General features: G+C 34.7%; 1 protein-coding gene across 1 annotated transcript; it reads left to right on the top strand.

Annotated features, from left to right (window-relative positions):
- Window positions 1–23118, top strand: LOC128989439 (carboxypeptidase B-like). Its single transcript, XM_054411330.1, is given in 9 exon segments — window positions 1–208; window positions 3995–4060; window positions 4063–4172; window positions 4174–4251; window positions 16281–16386; window positions 16842–17000; window positions 17836–18064; window positions 18710–19080; window positions 22484–23118. Coding segments are annotated over 9 exon segments (1506 nt in total). The 3' UTR covers window positions 22663–23118.
- The last annotated feature ends 1932 nt before the right edge of the window (window positions 23119–25050 follow it).

Genomic DNA, 25050 nt, shown 5'->3' with positions numbered 1-25050 from the left:
ATGTCTACCTTCCATGACAGTGTAGGTCAAGGCCCAGCAGTCAGTGTGATGGAAGTTCCCGCGCTGGTGTTACTGCTGCTCCTCTCAGCTGTTTCTACCATCAGCTGTCAGGAAGCAGGATCAGCTGGTAGAGCGTCCTTTGTTGACAGCGTGTGGAATATGCTTCGCGACGCGTTCTCGTACTTCTTCAAGCCCATCATGAGCAAAGGTAGTTTTGAATACTTAATGGATAATTGTAGGGTAGTCAGTATTGTTGCGTCTTCTGTTGATAATTTTATATAGTATAGTTCATGTACTAACACAGAATAAACGTTTTTGTGTATTTCAATACGACTGGCATTTGCAGGGTTGTTGTAAGGAAACAGTCCAAATGTGTCTTGTTAACACTAATATCCTACACCCAAATTTTGTTAGAAAGCACATTAATCTGTAGAAGTATGAGGATGAAAAAAATGTAATGTGGGTCTTGAACGGATCTTGCTTAAGATCCATCTAGCAGTTTGGAATTTGAAGGCTATCTTCAGGCTACTTAGACGATTAACCTCAAAATTTTCTGGTAACGGTGTCACCGGAATATCACTTGAAGGATTTTTGCTTATCAGACATATGTTAACATGTTACTTTACAAAAAAGACGTGTGTGATTGCATTCTTGCAGTCCAGAATGCTGCTACATTACATGCCACACTTCCACCGTTTATTTTTATACAAATGCAAACAGAGACTATAAGACTAAATAAATTACTTTAATTTTAATTTTAGTCATATCATGCTACGCATTTGCGTAATGCAAATAAAAAAATAATAATAAATGGATGGATTTACTTACAAGTAGGCTTAAAGAGTTCAAAAGGAAGCATGATTCTGTAATTTTATGAGGTTTCGATCCCTGTATTGAGGAACCCAATTAGTTTGAGACACACTTAGCTTTAACTAGTGAACATTCAGAGATTTTGCATACAGTTTGTAATTATTAACAAAGTGTGCTACTGTACTTAGACAACACTCTAACATCGCTGACTGCAACAGTAATGCTAAGCGATCTATTAGACTAAGAAGACGAGTTCTGGTTACCGGTTCAAACAACGGAACCTTTCGTCCTAGAAATCGTTCCCACATAGATGTCGTCTCAAACTGGGTCAAATTTGTGGGATTACCTTTCTATTTCGTTGTTATAAGTTTATTTAATGGCATTGACTTTGAATTCTGCAAGTAGACTTCTCATCGTCATAGTTATCAAACCAACTCAAAATATCTCTCACTGACAGCAGAATGAGTTCCTTCCTTTGATTGAGCTTAAGCTTGCTTGCATCAATGTAAGTGAATAGTGTGAGTGGAATTCAACCCAGGAACAAAATTATCGCAGAAGTAGGGATCCACAAACTAATTAAAATACCTGGCATTATAGTACGAAACTAGAGTATTAATTATCTAATATTTACTTTTGACAAAATTACCTAACAAATTAATACATAGTATATAGGATATACACAAAGTGATATGTGCGATCTCGGAATGTTTAGTATTAATTCCAGGTAACAGAAGTTTTTCTATCAGTCTATGAATAGTACCAATGTGTAGCATAAAAGTATGAGATGCATAAAAATAAAATATCATTTAGGGCCATAACTTGAAATATACTGCAATAATCAATTTAACCTTCACCACAATATGATATTACAGGTGGTATAAAATGCAAGCCATAAACCTGAATATAGGCTATAAAACAGCACCTGTGCTTAATTGCATTTTATGAGTTACCATATAAGTTACTGTAGTGTATTTTATAATAATTATAAAGCAAATCACACTTTGAAATTTAAAAGTAGTTTGGTGGTGATTATAGTTTACATCAGATTAAACTTCAATTCAACATTGCTTAGCATACAAATATAAAATGTTTTTCTGGCGATAATAGTTTTAAACTAAATTCAGTCCATATATACACAAGCCTGATTGACAATGTTGTTTGCATTATGCTTAGAATAAATATCAAACTCGAACAAACCCGTACATTCTTAATCAAGATAAATTATAAGAGAATGTATTTAAGTCAAATAAAATAAAGTTCATTTAATATATCTGTGTTGTTTTAATTTATTTCTTCAGTGATTATAAGATTCAGCGGCCGACTGTTAAATATTAGGCTATTTTTTTCGTGTAATAGAATTTGGTTTGATCAACATATTTTGGTTTGACATTCATCATTTAATGATAACTAGTGTCCCTGTTGCTCGAATTCGAGCAATTGATAAGTATTACAACCGTTATTTTTAAAACTAATAACAGTCATAATTTCTGATGACTTTAAAAGATTCGACTCAAAGATTATGGATATACTCAAGATGTAACTAACAGATCGATATAATCTACATTTCTTGTAAATATCTTATAATTTTTCAAAAGCTGATCTTGTTTTTTAGTGTATTCTAAAAATAGCCTTACTCATAGCCGCATTAGGTTGTCCATAATAACGATTATAAATTTAAAAAAACATTATTTCTACTTCTTCTCCTTGGTGGTGTTCTGTGACTTTCCTATGTTACCATAGTTTGCAAATCGGCTCTTTCAATGATTACTAAGAAATGCAGCACAGTGTTAATTGAGTTTTATTTTTAGTATATCAATTCATCTAGGCTCTCTAGCTTTTAGCGAATTTCCCATATAGGGAATAAGCTATTACCGTAGTACTCATGGTAAGACCTGGACGCGGGACCGATTTTTTTTTTCGTTTTGAGGTCCCTAGAGGCCAAAAACACCATCCGTTCAAATTCATATATATATATATTTATATATTTATATATTTATATATATATATATATATGTGTCCGTCAGCACGATAACTCGAGCAAAAATGATCCGATTTTGATGAAATTTGGTACAAACGTGTAAACCTACGTTTATTCAATTGAGTTCGCGATCCAGCATGATCGGACCATGGGAACGGGTGTTTACGGGGGGTTTTATGGGGTAAAAATAGGTTTTTCCCATTTTTGACCCAAAAAACATAAAATTTAGCAATTTATTTCCAAACCATTTTGTAGAGCTTCAAAAAACAAATAATTTAGTATATTGAAGCGTTATTATGCGCCTAATGGTTACGGAGAAAATTCCAAAAAATTGTAAATTTAAAATTCCCATGTTATTCTTATGGAGAATGAGTAAACTGTTGTAGTTTGCTTGTTTATGGACATATTTTGATCAAATTTGGAAATGTTTTTATTTCTTACTAACTATTAACATTTTACAAAAAAAAAACAGTTTTACCCTCCCTGATGCAGCAAACCTAAGTACTTGTTAAACTAATTCTATTTAAATCGGGAATAAATGTTATATTTTTAAGTAGACATTTCAGTGTAAATCCAATCAGTCAAATGGAAATTCGCTTAGTCTGCAGGTTTGCTGCGGCGGGGGTATTTTCCATTGTAATATTTACGCCAACACAAATTCAAATAGTAAATATTTCATTTCTACCAAGTCAGTAAATGTTTGTAGCAAACTGTTAAATTTGCAAACTTATTGACTGTTTACAATTAACATATGTTCTTCTTCTCACTTTAAATTTCTGACAACAGCTGGAGTTTTATAATAATTTTTGTTTCCTATGTTAATCTTATGGAGAAATATGAAACTTTAAAGGGCCCCAGGGCCCCACCCTCTAATTAATTCCCTAAAAAGTAAGTTTCCTGCACAACTTCACGTTACGCTCTTTCCAATGACACCAAAAACATATAAATCGGTTCAGTAGTTTCGGAGGATTAATTGTCACAAAAAACCTGCTTGCGTATTAAATAAGTATAGAATAGATAAGGTCTATACGTTCTTCTACACTCAGTTTTCTTCAGCAGCAGAGAAAAGAATTTATTTATAAAAATAAATACCTCTGCCTTAAAAAATAAGGTTGCCAATGACACAGAAAAATAGTACACATAAAATATCGAAGGATACAGTAACTAGTATTATTGAATTCATGATTCAATTTATTTCCATTCCAGCGGGGAACATGGTGTACGGTAGATCCGTAGAGCGTCAGTCCTACAGACAATACCAGCTGTTGAGGGCGGTCCCCAGACCGACGAGGACCTGGAGGAGTTGGAGAGTCTGGAGGAAGAGTCTGGAGTCATATTCTGGAACACTCCCTCCCTGAATCACTCTCTGGACATGGTAGTGTCCACCTGGGGTGGTGGATGACGTCAAACAGTACCTGGCAGACAGTGATATAGACTATACTGTACTCAGCGTCAATGTCCAGGTAACTTTAATACTTAAAATACTATTTTAAACTAAGTATGAATGGAGATGAGTGTGGGATGAGTGGTGCGATCTTGTAGTCGTGTCAGTGACTAAGGCCGACATTATTCCTCAGACACAGCTGTTAATTAATAGCCCATGAAGCTAATGGCAACTAAGGGACCTACAGTTTATAGTGGAATCCAAACCACATTTTTGCCTTGGTATATACGAATTGGTCTAATTATCAGGATAGTACTGCGGATAGTCGTATTAATCACTCGTGTGGACGTTAATCTACACCAGGGAGTATCGCATCGACAGTGCATGCCTATAAATATCCACAATTTGTGACCTCCTAGTAGCTGGATTACAGTACGACGCAACCGTATGGACCCCACTCGCACATAGATTCACCAGATGTGGCAAGTGATTACAGATTTGATAAAGATTGTGCCTCCACGGAATGTTACAATAGACATTAAATACTGCAATGGAGACTTCCTATTCTATCTTACAATCTGAAACCTATCCAGACGTTTTTAATATACAGTTAAGTTTGATTCTTTCCAGTAACGTTTTATTCATATCCAGTAACGTTATAGTAGCGTTGGTTAGTCTATGATAGTAGTTTACGCAACGATTGCGTTAAGTTAGTCTTTACAACACGTGTGATACTGTTATGATTTAACAATGCTAGAATAAGAGTAGCGATGGTTGGCGTCAATAGAGGAATTGAGCTACATTAGGTCAAAAGCTCACTTTACAGTGTGTGGTTGACATCTACGTGCTCATAGAGTGCACCCGCCTACTATACATAAGAGATAATCAAAGCAGTACGAGAGTGAATGTAAATTTAAATATTGAGATTACTTTTATATTTTTACATCATAATATTTTTATATTTCTATAATCAGTTATATACATTATTTTAGAGTGACTCTCTGATTAAGGTCTTGCTGTTTATATTTTTTGTTCATTTTTTTATTAGAAGTTTCAGTTTTGCTCGATTTCGAGCAACGGGTCACCTATCTAGTTACCATAAATACTGTATCAGGTACAATTAGAGATATATTGCATATTTTTGGACAACTGAAAAATATAGGGAAACAGTTAATTTACAGTTAGACTTCAGCATTGAATATGTGGTCCACAACGAGTTAGGTGAAAAAGTGGTTTTCAAAATAAACCAGAAGCACATTTTCATTAATCATTTTAACCTTATTTTGTTTCGTCCATTTAATGAATTGCTGGTATGTAATTTCATACCTTTGTTTCGATTTCAGTGGCAAACGATTAGCACAAACAGTTTGTGCTCTCATTTCCATCTCGTCAACTTTACTTTCACTAACTGTCATTATTAAGTTTGTTTAATCTACCTTCCTTTAACCTCCATTACTTTATGTTAAGAATACGCGAGTATCAACCATCGATCTCTATTATTGAGCGTAGCTCTTTGGGATCAACTTCAATGCAACAAATAGAGAAACATCACTCAATAACGGCTGAACGCATTTCAGCCAAACTTAACAAAATTACTTAGACTAATAATGAGATGGTTTTTAAACAAGCAAATTTCAATTAGATAATACTAGTGCAATTTAAAACGAACTTAAAATTTCCAATTTTTAACATTAGGCTTATGGGACTAAAGTAGCCATATGACAGTTTTTTGTTTACAAGAAAAATGTAAACAAGAGAATCATAAGGTATTTCTTAACTTTCTAGACTTTTCTTTTAAACGTTTTTAAACCATTCCTATGATTTTAATAAACAAGAAAATGCCGTTAAAACATTTTTTCAAGGCGCGGAATTCACTGAAAATTGAGAAAATATACGGAACTACTTTCTCAATGCGTGGAGCATAAGCAAGGAGCGGAGGGATACGGACCGCGGTGACTACTTTCTTGAGGACCTATTTGTGTTGCCAGCTGATTAGAATTTAGAAACAGCCAATGTTAGAAATCAGAATCTAATAAGCGATATATCGAACCGCATCGAAATCGATATTTAATCCGATAATACCTCACAGGTTATATTATGTTGAATTACATCGACGGTGCAGTAAGTTATTACACTTATTAATAAAACGCAGATTGAACACTGATCTAATTTCGGCATGTGGGGAAGGTAGGTCGGGGTTTATGAGTATTCGTGGTTTATGAGTATTAGTGTTTTGAAGTAAGGTTAGATTAGGAAGGTAAAGTGTAGGTTATAGGAAGGTGATCGGGTTGTTTATTTGTGTTGCACCATATAATTTTTATCTTTTGGAATAGTTGGTTAAACGGGGAAACGATTACAAAAATGCTTGCATTATGGTATTAACAAGCCATCTACGGTATTCTAGCATTGTCTTTATATAAAGTCAATGATTCTAGAAAATTACTACATAAAAACCAAATGAAAAGAACATTTGGATTTGGACCTTTGACCATAGCAAAACTAACATGTAATTTATGAAATGTGAAAGTTGTATATCATTAAATACTATTCTGTAATATTAATAATTGTTCGGCAAATCCTCATTGTAATGGCTCGGCTGAAAATGGAATCTGCATTTTGTGAAACAGTAATTTGGTAACAATTCAGTAATTTCAAATGTTGATAACAGTAGCCTATCCTGTATAAATATTATTATTTGATTGCCAAGCCACGGGCTATACATACGTCCAGTCACAACCATAATAATAAGTAAATAAATTAATTACCTAGGCTTATAGAAGTCCACTTTTAACCACGGTATGGATAATTGTCAAGGCTTGTCCAGAAGTAGGCTACTAATTTCTAATTATATTATCTACATTGTATATTTAAGGCATGTCTTCCCTTCTTATTATTATTCTGTTTTCACTTAAATCAGCTGAATGCGATGTTTACTTATTACTTATGTTTAGGCCTACATTTCAGCCATTTTATGTTGCACGGTTGAATTTAAATGTCAAATTTCCCCTCCTGTTGTTATACTTTAATACTCGTTTTTTTATAGTTACCGTTTTTTTTATACTTAAATACTTTAACCGATTGTAAGGGTGAAAAATGTAGCCCAATGTTTTTTTGTTGTATGCTACAGTTGCATTTGAATGTTAAATTACCTTTCTCTTTTTTATACTTTACTTTTTGGATGTTAATATCAGATTCCAACTACTGTAATATTTTCATGGTCAAAACTACCATAATGCACTTCTGGAAGAGGTATCTAAATAACAAGATGTAGTAAAAACAAATTTGAATTATTATAATTTTAATCTATAAAACCAGCATTAATACATCTATTGACCTTTTTACATTTAATTACTTATACAAATATCAAATCACGTTTGTTCCGCTCAACAGGCTTTCACCTCTCTGAAAGCAACCCTAGTTACTACAGCGTATCAACAGGAATAAGTCGGATCAACAATTAAAATTGTCAACTGATCAGCTGATCAGCTGATTAGTTGACGTTCGAAGCATTACAATTTTTCTTCTTTTCTCTCAATCCTTAAACCTCATTGGTCCGTTAACCGTGTTGTTATGAGAAAAACTATGCTGTTATGAAAGTAAACAGCTGTTAAGTAAAACTTTTCAATTCTAATAACTGAACTGAAATGGCTACTTTAAAAACTGTCGTAGGTAAAATTCATATCCAGACACGTTTGATTCATATCCAGTTAAGTTTAATTCTGTCCAGTGCGCCGATGTTGCTTACATTTTCCTCTCTAGTTTCTTAGTCACGTAAATAGGCAACTAAGTGTTCAAACCTTCTGGTAAGTGTTTAAATTACAGTGCAAAACCAGTATACTGGGCGATATAAAGTTCACACATATACCATTCATACTATAAATATGATGAAAACGCTGTTATTAGAACCCCATCACATCGGAGGGTTTGGAATCTTACAAAGTCTTTTTATGTCAACAAACTTTCATTGATTCAATAAACGTTAACGTTACTGCGATTATTACTTTGGTTATGGTACAAGACGACAAGCAATGGTTTATACTTACTTACTTACTTGTATACTTGAATTCTTCCTCTTTGACAGAACCAGTCTGATAGATTGCGTTATATTTATTAATGATAAAAATAAAGACTATGTACATTATTTACAGTAATTATACTGAGTCACTAAACTTAACTTGGCCGTTTACTATTGGCAAGGCGGACAGAAACTCATCTAACAAGGGGCTCATCCTCAAGTTCCTTTAAGGAGTACAGCGGCCTTTTAATCAATGCATCTTTTAGTATCTTCTTAAAAGAGGGCGTATCCATCTCCCGCACTCGAGTGGGCAGCGTATTGTAAATTCTTATGGCTGAGCGTGGATATCTACTCGATGTATGGCTGAGACGACAGCGGGGAAAATCTATGTTTTGGGCCCTCCTGGTGTGGTGCGCATGTACTTCTTCTCTCCTAAGGTGAGCCTTTAAGTTGCTCTTCAATAAGGTCAGAATGTCCAGAACATATTGGCTGTATACCGTAAGGACTCCTAGGTCCTTGAAGATAGGTCGGCAGTGATCTAAATAGCCAGCAGATGTTACGATCCTCAAAGCTGCCTTTTGCAAGAGCAGCACATCTTCAGCCGCTGAGGAGTGCCCCCACAGTACCAGCCCATAGGTCACATGGCTGTGGAATAACGCATAGTACACTGACAGCAGAGAATTTTCGGGAATTTCAGGCCTAAGTTTTCTAAGGAGATGGAGGACTCTTGATAGCTTAACGCATACCTGTGAGATGTGTTGGTTCCAACTCAGCCTAGAATCTACCATGAAACCTAGGAGCCTTACCGCTCCCACATCCTCAACTCTTTGTTTTAGGGTGCAGACTAGTGACTGGGTTTTGTCGTCATTTATTTTGAGTCTGTTTGTCACAAACCAATCTTTTGCTTTTTCAAGCAGGTCTTCAGCTTCTGTTGCTAGATAGTTAATATTAACACCCTTGGTCAGTAATGTCGTATCGTCTGCAAATAATAACGTTCCCCCATTCATATGTAAGTCGTTAATCATGATCGTGAATAGGAGAGGGCCTAAAACTGGTCCCTGAGGAACGCCATGAGAGAGATGGCCCACGCTGGAAAGGGCCCCCCGCAGAGACACAACCTGTTTACGATCACTCAAATAGTTTGAGAGGCTCTTGAGGACATTGCCGCCAATGCCATATTTGCCCAGCTTTAATAGGAGTATTTCATGAGGCACAACGTCAAAATTCTTGCTTAAGTCGCAGAGGCTAAGCTGGACTTAAGCAACTTATAACGTGACAACCCCCTTTAAACTGAAGGTCACCGGTTCAAGTCCAAGCGAGATCGTTTCCAGACCCAGAGATGCCATTCTTTTGTCGTTGGGCTATGAATTAATGATGCTATCTAACAAGAAGATCGACGTTATATAGTAACCATCGATGGTAGTAACAAGACCAGGCTTAAACAGTTTCCTTTCAAAACGTAAAAAATCCCACTGTAGAAACACACAAAAAATAACGTAACTGGTCACGAAACTTCCAATAGCCAGGCTTAAGGTTCTACGCTAGAGCGATAAGTCTAGTTACAATATCTTAAGTCCATAATAATATCGATAATATCGATCTTGGTATAAAATCGTAGTTAACAAATTAGTCAAGCTGCATCTGGGTCTAAAATCGATTCTACCACAGATGCAATCGGCAACCTTCGAAACTCTAAGTTTATAAACATTAATCACAGTAAACAAAAATGGGTTGCATAGAATTTGAATGTGGGATGGGTAAAAACGTTTATCAGCTTTGTTACTGTCCAAGTCCAGACGTTTCTAAACCAAATCCAACTATCAATAAAACTGATTAAATGCCTAACAACTTCGATGGAGAGAACGCCTATAAACAGAGTGGTGCTACAACTATGTTTTAGGACAGACATCTCATCAAACACCCGAGCAGGTCGGGGTCTAGGTCTAGGTGAGGGAAAGTGGTTCTATCTGCGTGATGATCACGGTACCGTTGTTCTAGCGCATCGCCGAGCCGCTTACTCACTATAGTTATTCACTGTACTCAGTCTATCACCATAATTTACAACACACGCATGTGCCACTCACGGACCTCAGCCAATAGATGTCCTACTTGCTTTCCTTCTTTGGCTTGAACTATAGAACGCGAAGAATTGACTGATTTACCTAAAGTTGGGAAGGATGTGTTTAGGATTAAATTAATTGGTTGGATTTAAAGGTGATAGAATACGACTTACCAGGAACTTTTTTATTTCTTACCTATGGATACGTTATTTTGGTGATTTGGATGCAATTGTCTTATTCGGTGTGGGGGACGATATGTGAACGAAATCATTTAGACAGTGGACGCAGGATATTAAATTTGTAAAAAAAATCTGTATAGTGAAAGATTGTTGTACAATTAAATGTTACAGATAAAACACAATATATTTAAAGTGTTCATGTTATTCTTATGGAGAACAATAAAACTGTCGCAGTTAGTTTGGAAATATTTCATTAACATTTGGTTATTATATTAATTTCATCCTATACAATCACCATTTTATCAAAAGCTACTTTTCCTCGTAGCCAGCAAAAATAAGTACTTGTTAAATCTAATGTCATTTTAATGAGATAAATATGACTTGTTTATGGAAATATTTTAGTAAAAATCCTATCAGACAAATTAAAACTCTCACTTCTATGGGAGACGAACAGCGTTCCAGGCCTATTCCAGAAAAAGTTCTTCTGATCCATAAATATAAAAATATGGTATTTCTTACACACCATTTAAAGTCAACTATATTAGAGTCTACCACACGTGGTCGAGAAAGGCAGAATAATAAACTGTGTGAAGTTGTAAAAACAAAGACAAAAAGTTGTAGAAAGTTGCGTGCAGTTTTAGATGATGAAGCGGTGACCTTGATAGCCGTAGCTGCCATCAGCTGTGTAGATCTGCATGCTGAAGCTGCATGGCAATCACACTACATCACAGCCTTTACAATTACAGTCACTCGAATTGATTGGAGGAAAGTGTAATGACCACTCGAAGCGTCTAATTCGACCGATTAATCACAGAATCATAACGTCAAAGACCCCCTTCAAACATTTGACTGAGAACCAAATAGAAAAGGATATTGTTTAAGTTAAAGTCATAGGGATTATTTTGAGCGTTATGTAGCATATGTCACAAACCCCCCACACAGAAAAATGAACGCTCAACTGCCACGTAAGAGCAATGCGAAAAAGAATAGTATTACTGAAATCAGGAAAAGGTCCTAAGGGTTGTTTAGGATATACAGTACCTATATTAAGTTATCTACTAAAATTGTCTACGAAATTCTAATGAAATGGAAATATTGTTTTCATCATATTGTCCAGAAACAGCCGTTTTCAGTTCTCTAAATCGTTCTCAAAATCATCGTTTTCGGGTAACTTCAGGGAACAGAAAAAACACATGGTAAATGTAGGTCCGCTAAACTCAAAATTTGTTTGTGGCACATTATAAGTGCTATGAATCACTCGTACACGATGGCTTAAGTAATTTTTCTTAACGACAGTGAAATGTAAACATTGATGACGACTTAGTATAACTTCAAACTATGCGGTCTAATTTTGTAGCGAATAGAAGGTTATTTCCACAGTATGATGAAAATAATTGTTCATCAAACGGAGCGAAAATGTCTTTTTGGTCCTTATTCATATTTCTAAGCTCGGTTGCGCCCATGAATACTTAAAAAGAACCGGTATGGGTCATAAATGACGTTTTTGGCCTGAAAAAAAAAACTTGATTAAACATTGCCTAAATGGAACTGCCAATAGTATAGGATTTGGGCCAACAACGTCATTTGTTTAGGTTTATGATCCATACCGGTATTTTTAAGTATTCGTGGCTGCGCCTCGCTTGTAAAACACGATTACGTACCAAAAAGAGCCACTTTCGTTCCTTGTGATGAAAACTACTATTTTATTACTGTATAGCTTAACAAATTTATACAGAGGCTTACCATACAAGTTGAGCTGTTATGGAACAAACGATAATATGATAACTAAATATAACTATGATAGGCCTAACTATAACTATAACTATGATAATAAAAATAAACTTAGATATAGCTAAGGGACTATGTTTTATCTTTGGTAGCCTAACCACGCTAATGTAATTGACAAATGCAACAATAGATTTGTAAGTTCCCCCTTTAGGTGATACAAATCTTGACTAAACAAAATAAGTAATGTGAAAAAAGTGTATAGTTATTGTCTATGCATTATATATCCGTACAGTAATATAATACGAGCAAAGTTTGCGCACAATGATTTCAAAAACGGTTTCTACGATTTTCTCTAAATTGTTAGGAATATCTTAGTTTCAGGCTAAAAACAATATCCATGCTAGCCATTGACAAATAAAATTGAAAAAATAATTTTTCATTAAAAACTGTAAATGAAATTTTAATTTCTTGTAACATTGGTCTTATGGAAAGCCACAAACTGTAATAAATGAATTGTAACATAATGTTTATAAGAAACCATCTACAGTACAGTGGCAAATGACTAAATACAGCACAAAAGAAAAGGAAATTCACATAAATATGCCTACCATTTTTAGCATTAGTTATTTAATACACTTGAGGTGTTTTATTAAGCAATGCGATAATTACGACTGTTCAAAATCGTAGAATAGTTTACCACAAAAGATTAAACACTAACGCTGAACAAAGAGTATTTAGGAAACCCCAAGGGCGTTCTGTAGTTTTTGACGATGCGCCACCGGAATGGGCATGTTGTTTTAACGATCCCACGGATTATAAAATTTAAAAAAATAGGAACGATATGGATCATAAACTAACAAATTACCCGAAAATAAAATATTCTTGTCTTATTATTTCAACGCAACTGTGAAAAACGTCCAAACACAAGTAGAGATTATTAGTATTAGATCCATCCAATTACGTCATTCTTTTATGTTTTTTATCCATACGGAGGACGATCCCATTGTTGCGACGTTCCTCGATCCATTGACTAACATGTCGCAACCAGAGAGCGCATAATATTCGCAACGCACAACAATGCTGGTCAACAGCTGATAAATACTATCACGAGTTTGTTATTGAACTGTATTGTAGAAATTTTCAATACTTATTATTTGTTTGTCTAGCAATGATTGTCTAAAGAGCAAAAAGTATAGGCTATGACATTTTTTGTCTCGCAAACCCTTAAATTCAATCTTTGAAACTACACTAACAGCAGAAAAGAACATCTTCCAGAATTTGGAGTGTTTATTTGCAGTTGTTACTAAATATTTTGCCGTCATTATGTTTACTCTTTAAATTATTTCTAAGAGTACATTCATCAGTGGAATTCATTAGTTTTGAGCAAAACTGACATTTTCTTGGCCTAGCACAAAACTGTACGATACGTCTAACGGCAATTAATTAATCAATTAATTGTTAGAGGTAACCCGATGTCAAATCTAGTCTAATAAACTATTAGTTATGAGATTAAATATTATATTATTAAGTCTTGCAATGGCTCAGCTTTAAAAAAAAGATAATACTACTGTATAATGATACTATTTTTAGGTAGAGAATTTTAAATTTGGTAATTTGTTACTGCGTCAGTGAGTTTGTTTAGGCCTAAGATGCTTTTCAATAACTTGAGACGACAGCATAAAATGTTGCGCAAGCATCAATACGTGAGCATGAGAAAATGTTATTATATCTTTTTTATTACATTTTATTTTACACTGTATTTTATAATATCATGGAAATTATGTGTAGATCTATGTTAATTATTTATCGTCACCTACAAATTAAACATCACGAGCGATGCTCGGTCCCCTGGTAGGCCTACTATAAATAGTAGCGAATATTTTATTAGTCATTTACTAATTTTTTATTTAAATAATAAATTTGCATTGCTGAATCTCACAGTGTTGCAAAATTAGATACTACAGTGTCTGGGAGATACTTTACTACAACATTTACTACCAGCATCACATTCTTCCTTTCTGGGTTTAAGGCTCTTCCTGTTTGCCTAGGTTAATGTCTGAGGTTCATGATGGTTCAGGGTTTAAGATCCTTTCCCCACAAGCCAGTTGAGATATAGGTGCTAAAACCTGGTCATTGTTTATGTTGATGACTAGACAGTATTTTGTTGATAATTTAACAAGCGAATAAGAAAGTCATGTTATGGTTTGTTAACGAATGGTTCATATGAAAGGAGGTTGTTAATAAACACCCGTCTTAAAAGTTTTCCAACGATTAAGAGCGTTGTTAAATTTACTCAATGTCTTAGATTCCTCAACTTATGATTAGAATAGTTTCGATCCTAAAATGTATGTAACAACTAAGAGATAAAGTAATTAACGTAATTGCACAATTTACATGTTTTGTGATTTGTACACTGTAACACAGTTGATTGAGAAAATCGAATAAAATGGTTTGTAAACATTTTAAAATAGTTTTTGGATAATCGGAGTTTGTGCAGCCAATTTTAAAGAGCCAATTTTAAAATGTAAGCAATTACCTTACAAGGCACATTTCAAGCGTCTAGTGTTCGGTAAAACTCGGAACATACGGTAGATGCATGTCAGGTCACCAAAACCATTAAATGCACGCAATTAGGAACACCACCACTCTCTGTGTTAATTGCGACTGAGTCATCCGCGACATCACAACTGTCATCTCGACACTATAAACTACGGTCACGACTTTCACAATCTCTACGTAAACACCTTTTACGAATAATTTTATATGATTTCCAATGGTGTCACCAGTTTTCGACTGCGGCCCTAAACATGTACTTCGCCCTAACCCTAAGGATGTAGTACTTTATTGACCATAACTTCCAACTTTTTTAACCAATGTTAATCAATTGTTGATCAAAGTGTTAAAAAATACCTCAACTTCTAGAATTAGTTTTTACTGAGAGCTAAGATGAATACTAGTGTTATCGTGATTGTACTGTTTGTTGCACACTTAGTTACGGCATGATACAACAAAGTACTTATTGCTTATCTTTTTTGCTATACAACACCATACATATATGGTATCAATAAATGATCCTGACTAATGAAACCGCTGATTCAGTCAGTAACAAAGCTACACAGGTCATCACACACCATTCTACACTCATCCTTCACTCATATTTGGGTTAAAATACGTACATTGGTGGCGTCCCCATCTCAATTAATAATTGAATTGATTGATACAAACAAACATTCCACTAACCTAACATGTAAGGGTTTCATGGATGTTCCACGATAGTTAAATATTTAGCCCAAGCCTGTATACATTTTTCTTCAGACCAAAGTAGCTTGGCTTTTGTGTGAAACTTGGCTACAGAACGAAGTCATTAGCACATACCGGCGAGGGAAATGGGTTCATCGAACAATGACGAAGCAAGGAAACCATGAGTGAAACCGTGAATGTCTCTGGACGGATGCTTCGAGTGATACAAATGACTTCAAGACAGTTGGTGAATAAACACAAAGCCATTCAAATGTGTCTGCAAACGAAGTGAAAACGTGAGCTTGCCGACTTCTTGGCCTTTGCTAGACTACTGTAAACTACTTGCAAATAAGATATCTTACATCACTCCATTGACAAGCAAGGTACTCGAATTGGTACTAATACAATGATGGTCGAGGATTTTTTATCGCCCATCCCAAAACCTAACCTAATGGTGTGGATCTAACCAAATACGATTTAAATTTAAATTATTGTTTATCATTTAGTTCGAGCAAAATAATAGTAAATATTTTATATTTAATACAGTATAATTGTGTCGTATTTTTGATAAACCACGTTTTAATTCGAATAAGAAGAAAATGGTTTTCCTTCGCAGTTATGAGCTTTGAATAGTTTAGAATACTTACTTCTTTATTAATATGACCTGCATATACCTAACTTAAAGCTCACGTTTGGGGAAAAAATGAAGTTCTTATTTTATTTTATATTTTTTGTTCTGAAACCAGATTTACAGTATATTACGAAATCCAAAAGCATTTGACCATGTACCGAAGATTAAAGAACGCTAAAAAGATATTGTAAATGTATCTTAAAACTATAATTTTGACAATTGAAAAGATATTAATTGACACTTCTCCTGTTTCAGAAACTAATCAATGAACAAAACCCAAAACCTGACAAAAATGAAGTCGTCGAGCTGAAATCAAGCAAAGGACATTTAATGACTTGGACTAGATATCATCGCTACTCCGGTAAGAACCATTTTCTGTTCACCTTTTTAGACTAGTACCATTGATACTAATTCTTAATTTATTTTGTACTGAAATCTATTGTTTCTGTTCATTTATCTATTTATTTATTCATTTCAACGGATAACACCTTTTTACAATAACATATACATGATAAACATCATTTAACACAATTTTACAGAAATGGTTGAAGCTTATGGCCTATGAGATGACAGACACAAGTATAGCGATAAATAAAAATAAAAAACAAGTAGTAAGTAACAATGATGATTAGAATTTACATGGTGGTTTTTACGATACTTTGGCCACCCTTATACAGTGCGCTGCGACAGTTATGTTAGGTTGGGTTATCATAAATATGTTTGTAGGTCATTACAATTTATAATAGTAACGTATCATACGAACTAACTCCAGTGAAAACCGATAGTAACTTTTAATGTATACAAACTTTGTTCCAGAAATCACAAGCTATTTGGAATATCTTCAAAACACGTATCCTAATTTGGTCGAAATATTCACAATTGGAAAATCAACTGAAGGTAAACCTCTTAAAGTTCTCAAGATTTCATCTCCCGTTTCAAAAGACAAGAATAAACCTGCAATTTGGATTGATGGTGGTAAGATTATTTAGCAAGCTGTATTACACATGATTATTATTAAGAATAATTGGTTATTTAGTATTTCTTCGTGATTATTTTAAGTTGAAACAAGAAGTTTCACTTAAGTTGTGAGTTGTTTCCGGGCTCTGGGAAATAAGCGAACGTCGTCTTTATCAATACTTAACGCCTCGTGAGACTGAAGAAAACGCTAAACTTCCTCAGGGCTTTTTAGTTTTGATAAACGTGAGCTTATGTTCTATTGTCAACTAATTATTAGTGAAATCAACTACATAAGAAAGCAGTTAGAGTACTAAAGTGAATTGGTTAGGGCTTACCTGTTTTGCTTATAGCCTACTTAAAGTGTGTGAGTGTGTGTGAAGGATGGTAAATGCCAAATGTCGGAATCGGAGCCCTTACTCCATCGATTATATAGCCTACTACACCGTAGATGTAAGACCTTCTAAATTAGCCAGTAAGTAAGGTAAACAGCGATTCAAGTGGCTTGGGGCGACTATTAATGAGTGCCCACCGATGTCGTCTCTTGCATTGATACATTTTGTTAAAACTTATCCGTAAACATTGAAACGATCTCAACATTTGAGGTTAACATGTACCGTTTCTAAGGCTTAAATTATTAGCACACACATGTTTAGAAGTTCTAATTTTTTAAACCGGAAGAGCGTTTAAGTGTTCTCAAAATCTTAAGTGATAGTGCTGCGATCTATCCTGACAGGGTGGTAACTACGTAATCTTCATAGTTGTAATCACATTGTTTTGTTCCCGTATTTTCCCATATTCTTACAGTCTACCATTTCTTTGATTACATGGCGCACATCCTCTTAAACCCTTGCAGGTGTCCACGGCAGGGAGTGGATTTCACCAGCTGTGGCGTTGTATTTCATCAAACAGTTGGTAGAGAACTACGGCAAGAACCTCCACATTGTTGACCCTCTGGACTGGTACATCATGCCAGTCATGAACCCTGACGGATACGAGTACACTCACACCAGGGATAGGTTCTGGAGGAAGTCGAGGTCCGCGTACAAGGAGGAGGAGGAGGATCTGTCTGCAAGGAGAGGGCGGTAGGTGAACTATTGGATTCTAGATAGTTTTTTGAGTACATCGAGAAAGCAGTCATAAGTCTTGTTATCATTGTTCTAACCATATAACTCAAGGATTGTTTAAAATCAGTTTTTCATCTTTTGACTTCGAAATCTTTGCCTTGAAATGTTTTGAACTTCGACATATTCAGTATTTACCCTCCATTTGTGTTACGAAATAAATAAAAAGCATTAGTTTCAAAAACTTTGATAATTTTTACTATTTGATTGATATAAACAATATAAAAATAAACTTATCATGATGATTGGAATAAACAATATCCTTTTGTGCCCAAGTTAGAGCCCCATGTTTCATAGCCTATTAAATTGATTATTTCCATAGATAAAGAGAAGTTATCTTTTTAGAAAATATAGCCACCAGATCAATTTAGAACAGATCCAAGGCCTGGTCCTAAACGCAGTTGCAATTTCGTCATAATGGTACACTCTAAAAACATTAGTAAATAACGAATTTCTTGATTTTCTCTGTTTTCTTTTCTTAAACTCTACATGATTTTGCTCGAATCACCAACAATTAAAATGAAATAATTCCTTGTGATTACCCAGCTGTACTTGACTAATGTAAATGCGTTCCTAAAAATATTCTTAATTTGTTTTCAATCTCAGTTTCTACTGGAGTTCCTCCCAGAGCTGTCAAGGCGTAGACCTGAACCGCAACTGGGACTTCCACTGGGGCGAGCGCGGGGCGAGCGACGATCCCTGCAAGGAGACGTACTCCGGATCCCGCGCGTTCTCGGAGCCCGAGACCCGGGCGGTGTCCGAGTTCATCCTGGATCTCAAGGACCGCCTCAGGGTCTACCTGACGCTCCACTCGTACTCGCAGATGTGGCTGGTGCCGTGGAGCTACACCAAGAGCAAGGTGAAGGACTACGACGACCTCGTGTATCTGGGACGTAAAGCGATCGAAGCGCTCAAGAAAGTCCACGGGACCGAGTATGACATAGGGACGTCTACATCGTTGCTCTACCCATCGTCAGGCAAGTGCTGTGGAATAAGTATAGAGTATTGTTGACAATTTCAGCCATCAGTTCTTTAGAGTACCCGTCCTTCGTACAGGGTTGGCGTATGAGTAAAAAATACTTATTGCAGTTAAACTCGTGCTTTACGTTTGCAATAGGAGAGGACACAGCTTAAGAACACATACACACAAGGTACACGTTTCAAGAAAATTTGGTTTACTATAATTTATGGTATACATTATAGCACATCTACCATAGGCATAATGGTCTACCACTGCATGGTTGCTGCTTGGTTCAAATTCAAACAAACAAACACACAAACTTGCATTTATAATATTGATTTAAAACCATGACGGCACATAAACACTGAATCTGCTTCTGCCTTGAAATTACTACTAGTGGCTTTAGTGGTTTAAGCAAGGAATGTCGTAAAATTTGGTCACAAGAAGTAATTGTTTAAACTGCTGTAAATACTATACAATAGTGTGCATTTTTACAATTGATGAGGTTGCTATTGATTAAATAAGTTTACTCTAAGTTTCAAAATATTAAATTTGTATTTAACCAATTCTTTAATAGTTTAACATAAAATTACTCATAAGATAATTTATTATTCAATTATTCACTTCCTAGGCATGGATAAAGGTTTCACGGGATGCATTAATATACATACATACATTTTATTCAATAGACATGAGTTAATACTGCATGAAAAGTCTTTATTTCGTGTGGCTGGGTAAATTCCGCTGATGGCAACAACATATTGTTAACAAGAAACTTAAGTTTTACTTGAGTTGAGTTGTTTATATCGTTGGAGTTATCACTTGAAGCTTATTAGCACGCAGGTCGGAAAGAAATGTAGCTCTGGATATTTGCAATTCCCTTTTGGTGACAATTATTGTGTTGACCTTGTGAGTTGAAACATTGTTTCTTTATTCTTCATTGGATCAATAAGTGCTGAAAAAGAAAAACTACTATTTAGAACATTTCATCATAAAAGCCAGTTAATACATCTTCTATAATTTTTGTGAGACCGTCCGTGTATATGAATTGTAGGCTATGTTTTAGTTTTATAATCAGTTGTTACTTGTCAGTTGTCCATTGCTTATTAATAATAAATCAGCTGATTAATAGCATTGTTTGAACAATGAAACAGATATTGTGCTACCATAACCATTGCATGAAATGATCACATTGCCACACCATTGTTTTTTGTTATGATCTAGCAAAATAGCTTATTTTCATGCAGTGGTAGCTAAAGTAGCTATTTCATTGTTCAAACAGTTTATCACCTTATTTGTTGGTAAAAATGTATTAACAAGTAAGAGCAGATTAGCATGCACAAGTCCACTAAGTGTGTTATAGTTTGTTATAATCAAAATATTGTGTGATAAAAAAAGCCATAACTTTGTAAATTTTCGACCGATTTTGTTATTTTGGGTGTCACTAGATATGTTTTTAAATCTAGTAAATTTTATTTGACTTTGTATTTTTTTTATAAAATTCTTCGTTTTGAAGATATAAAAAAATACAAAAAATAATTTCTTTTTAAGTTTATTGCAAAGTATTTTTACAAGTCTGTACCAAAATTAAAGATTCTAAGTTGAAGCATTAAAAAGGTATACGATTTTTTTTTAAATACGAACAGGTAGATGGAATACTATGTATGAGGGACCCTTAGCTATATTGCAAAATCTTTTTGTCTCTATACAAGTAACAATCCCACAAAAACGGTACAGGTTGATTAGGGACACCCTGTATGGATATATATTTTTGTAAAAATAAAATCAGGCAAATGGAAATGCGTGTGCGGATTTTCTGTGGCAGGGGTAGGCTTTTATTCAGTTTTTTTCTTATATACTAATAGTAAATGCCGATTGCTGGGGTTTTATATTTGTCGGTATAACAGTTTCAAACACCTAAAAGTTTATCAATATTGGATTGTTAGTTATAAAACTGAGCATTCAAAACTTGATTAAATTAGAGAACTGTCAACTAATAGATTACGCAAAACATACGGATTCAGTACATACAATTTCCCTTTTGATGTTAGTCCGGATTACGTTGAAATTGGTGTAAATACCTGCATCGGGGTAATCTTGATTGATGCTAGTGTCACAACTAGCTCTACAACCTTCTACTAAGTCATCTCCAGGCAACAAGGATGTCAAAAGGGTGGTCACTTCATAAGAAGGTCGTCGTTACACACAGTACATAAACACACGGACATTAAAATGGCAAAACGGTATATTTAAAACGATTAAAAACTAACAAAAACGGTAAATGCAGTGACACATCATTTCCACGCTACAGTTGCCGTTTTTGTTCGGTTTTAATCGAACATCAATCAGGGGGGGATGCAGGTCTTTACACTAATTTCATACAAAACTTCCGTTGTCGAAATTAATTTAGTTTAGTTTAATCTGTGTTGCAGTGAAATTTAAATCGTGTTGTACTGTATTCTACTTTCTCATAGCATGATGCACTTTCCCATTGCACATTAATGCATCAACGCCTTCTTGGTAATGAATGGGAATCATAACATGTTGATTGCACCAAGTAATTGCTTACAATTTAACAATTGTACACTCTTTCTTACTTTCATGAGGAAATTGTTTTAAGAAAGGTGCCACAGTCATTTTCACAACTTTAGTAATTTGTTTTTAACACTTCATGTATTTAATATCAAGTGTTTTCAGTAAAACAAAACTTATCATATGAAGAGCGAAAAAGCCATTTTTTTGACAGTTTCTTAATTCAATAATATATTAGTTTGTTTTCATTCGTTGTAATTTCTTCTCTTTATACAAGTATGATACTAACCTATGTAGCTATAATATTTTATAGCTTTTGCCCAAACCACGTTTACAAGAATGTATAAATTAAAAACTCACAAACAATTATTGAATAATATTTATCATTTTAGAGCTGATGATAATAATTAATCGTTCATTCATGCGTCGCAACACTTGAATAGTGGTCAAATCGAGTCACATTGGTTCTGGAGATAAGGGATAAAATCCTAAAATCCAACGATTGCTTTTGGCCACATGGCAAGTAATGCAATTTAAGCCTGCCTTTAACTGTACATCCTCCTTCCAAGTAAAATGTTTTTGATTAAGCAAGCTATTTTTTTTAGCTACGACCGTTTATCAGAAGCTCTATGATCAAGAACATTTGGGTCCAGTCTTAAATCATCAAAATCTACTGATTTTTTTATTAAGATCGAAGAACCACCTTAATATTGCGAGGCGAACACTTTTTCACTCATCTAACCATTGATTTGAAGGTCTTTCAAGAAAACTATCTCTAAATAGAAAATATATCTCTAAAAAAAATCATACGATAATTTTAGTTCATTAAACAGTATCTAAAAAAACTCAGATTGGATACAATGTGTGATTGATTTTTAACGTTTCAGGTAGTTCTGACGACTGGGCCAAGGGGAGAGCTGGTATCAAGTACAGCTACACGGTGGAACTCCGAGACAAGGGCAGTTACGGCTTCCTACTTCCTGCTGCTCAGATCATCCCCACTGGCAGGGAGACGTTCGCCGCCGTCCGGGCGCTCGCCCGAGCCGTCCTCAAGGAGATGGGCTGAACTAAGAGCGCGAGAAGTGCGACGTGCCATTACATACCAAAGACTCAAGACTCAGTGTTAGTTACTTTAGTCGGATAAAACGCTGCGCCACTGTCGCAACGCTCGTGCGGTGTTGCCAGTTCTCTTCCATAGTGTGCAGCAGTGTTGCCAGATATCCGCGGTACGGTCCACGAGTAGTTAAACCTGAGTGCAGGCTGACAGTGTCTGGTGCTCAGTGTTACGTTAATTTATAAGGCGTAGCAAAATGTAGTATTTATTAATACTATGAGCATTTTATTTCCAATACACCCAACTGAAATCGAATTGCTTTTGAACATATAGTAAATATACTTGACATAACTGTGGCCCTTTCAAAGAAACTTGCTACTTTGTTTTCTTACGTGTTAATATTTTAAAATACTGAATTTCTTTTGACTTCAAAACTTAAACAAAACCCATTTTCATTTGAAAAATTATCTTTGAAATGAGAAACTATAATCAGTATGTTATGACTCTGTGAAAATGTTAGTTTAAAGAAGAAAAAGAGTAGACGACTTCTTTAGACAGCTACAATATTATTTAATTATAGTGTTCTTGTAGAACTTTAAGTATGGTCGATGATGGATCAATAAACTGTTAATTTTATTTGTAAATATACTATTTAAATACGAGATTACTGTTTGTAAATACAACTCTTGATCAACAGTGGTTGAATAGCTTCCTATGAAAATACCTTATTAGCATTTTGTATTTTGTGTTTTGTATTTTGAGTATTTTGTCTGATAGTTGCAAAAATGATTGATGAGAAAATAATTCATTAGAAAAGAGTTATGATTCTGTGCTCACAATATATAATTCATTTCCAGTTTGCACTCGAAATTGATAACTATTTAACATTTTGTTAAATCTGTGAATTTTGTAAACTATGTACAATAAAACATAGGAGTTTCAAAATTTAATGAACTGGAGTTAAGAATTAGCTTTATATGAAAATACCAATCAAACTCATGTATATTAATTTGAATCTATTTTTAAAAAAGTTACATAAACATTTTCTATCAAGATACAATTTTTTCATTCTTTTTTTTTTGAAAAAACAAAATGTAACATGTGTTTTCTAAGTGTGTTTGGAGAAATATTGAAAACACTAGCATTACAAAACATATCCCAATTTAATATTTTACCTTAAATGTTGTTTGTCAATAAATTGTAATTTCAACCTGTTCTGTAATCAAGAGAACATCTTATAATTGATTTTAACCTCTACTATCATCTGTTTTCGTCAATAAAGTGACTTAATGGCGTATAATTAGCGTATTATATTATTAACAGGTAATAAGATGATTGGTTGTTAGGAAGGGCGTGGCGTCATTAGATAAGAGGTTGTGTCAACTGATAACAGAGAGATAAGAGAACACATGCGTGTCAACACGTGGACACACACGCAATATGGGACATCCGATACTTTATATGCCTAAGTGAGAAACGTACGTATACCACTGTGTATCAGGACTATTTGTTACAGTTTTTCTTACGATGGTCTTGATTGCGGGATCCTGTAACTAGCTGGTTTGATTAATTAACTTTACTAGTGAAAGTCACTAACACATTTTCAGGTGTATTATTACTTCCCAAAAAAGGATAAAACTATAAATTATATATGCAGTAAGTGTTGGAATATATGGATGGTGAGTAAATAATCACACCTAGGCGACTGAAATCACTATGATAGGCTATAGTCTGAAATCTGAATTTGACATCTATGGTCCCATAAAAAATAAAGGTATTGCATACTCAATAGGAGTTTTTTATATGCACGATATAGGGCAATATCCAGTTTTTATAATCATAGGCTTAACCATGTCTATCACCTTACGTCTACTGCTCATTCTAGATACAGTGGAGCCTCGAAAACAAGACCCTCGATAACATAACATGTCACCCTTGTGTCATATTTAAATCCCCTATAATTTATTTTACCTCTAATAACATAATATTGCAAACCTCGATAAGAAGACAACCTTGATAACAAGGCTTATTTTATAATCCCCATGAGAGTCTAGTTATCAAGGTTCTACGTTCCCGATGGTCGCTACATACACAATGTGTGTACAAATCTATACAATCTATTAGCATCCTTATATCAAGGTAGGCTAACCCCACCTTTTCATTACTAACTTGACAATCAGCACAAAAACCATTTTTATTTTTTAACAAAACTAATTGCGATACAAGCCGTCCATGTACAACGTTTGAGGCACTGTTACCCCAATTAGGTACAATTTTACCAAACTTTGTTATCAACAGATAAGCGTAGACAGCTTAGACGCCTACGATATTATCAAGTTAATTTGACGTCTGGAATTACACTATAAAAACTGAGTGGGGCGAGATCTCTGGTGAGGCTGC

This window comes from Macrosteles quadrilineatus, unplaced genomic scaffold, assembly GCF_028750875.1.
Source record: "Macrosteles quadrilineatus isolate MER2022 unplaced genomic scaffold, UCM_ALF_1.0 Scaffold_3__2_contigs__length_128488019, whole genome shotgun sequence".
Lineage (NCBI taxonomy): Eukaryota > Metazoa > Arthropoda > Insecta > Hemiptera > Cicadellidae > Macrosteles > Macrosteles quadrilineatus.
This window is presented reverse-complemented; position numbering and strand designations above follow the sequence as displayed.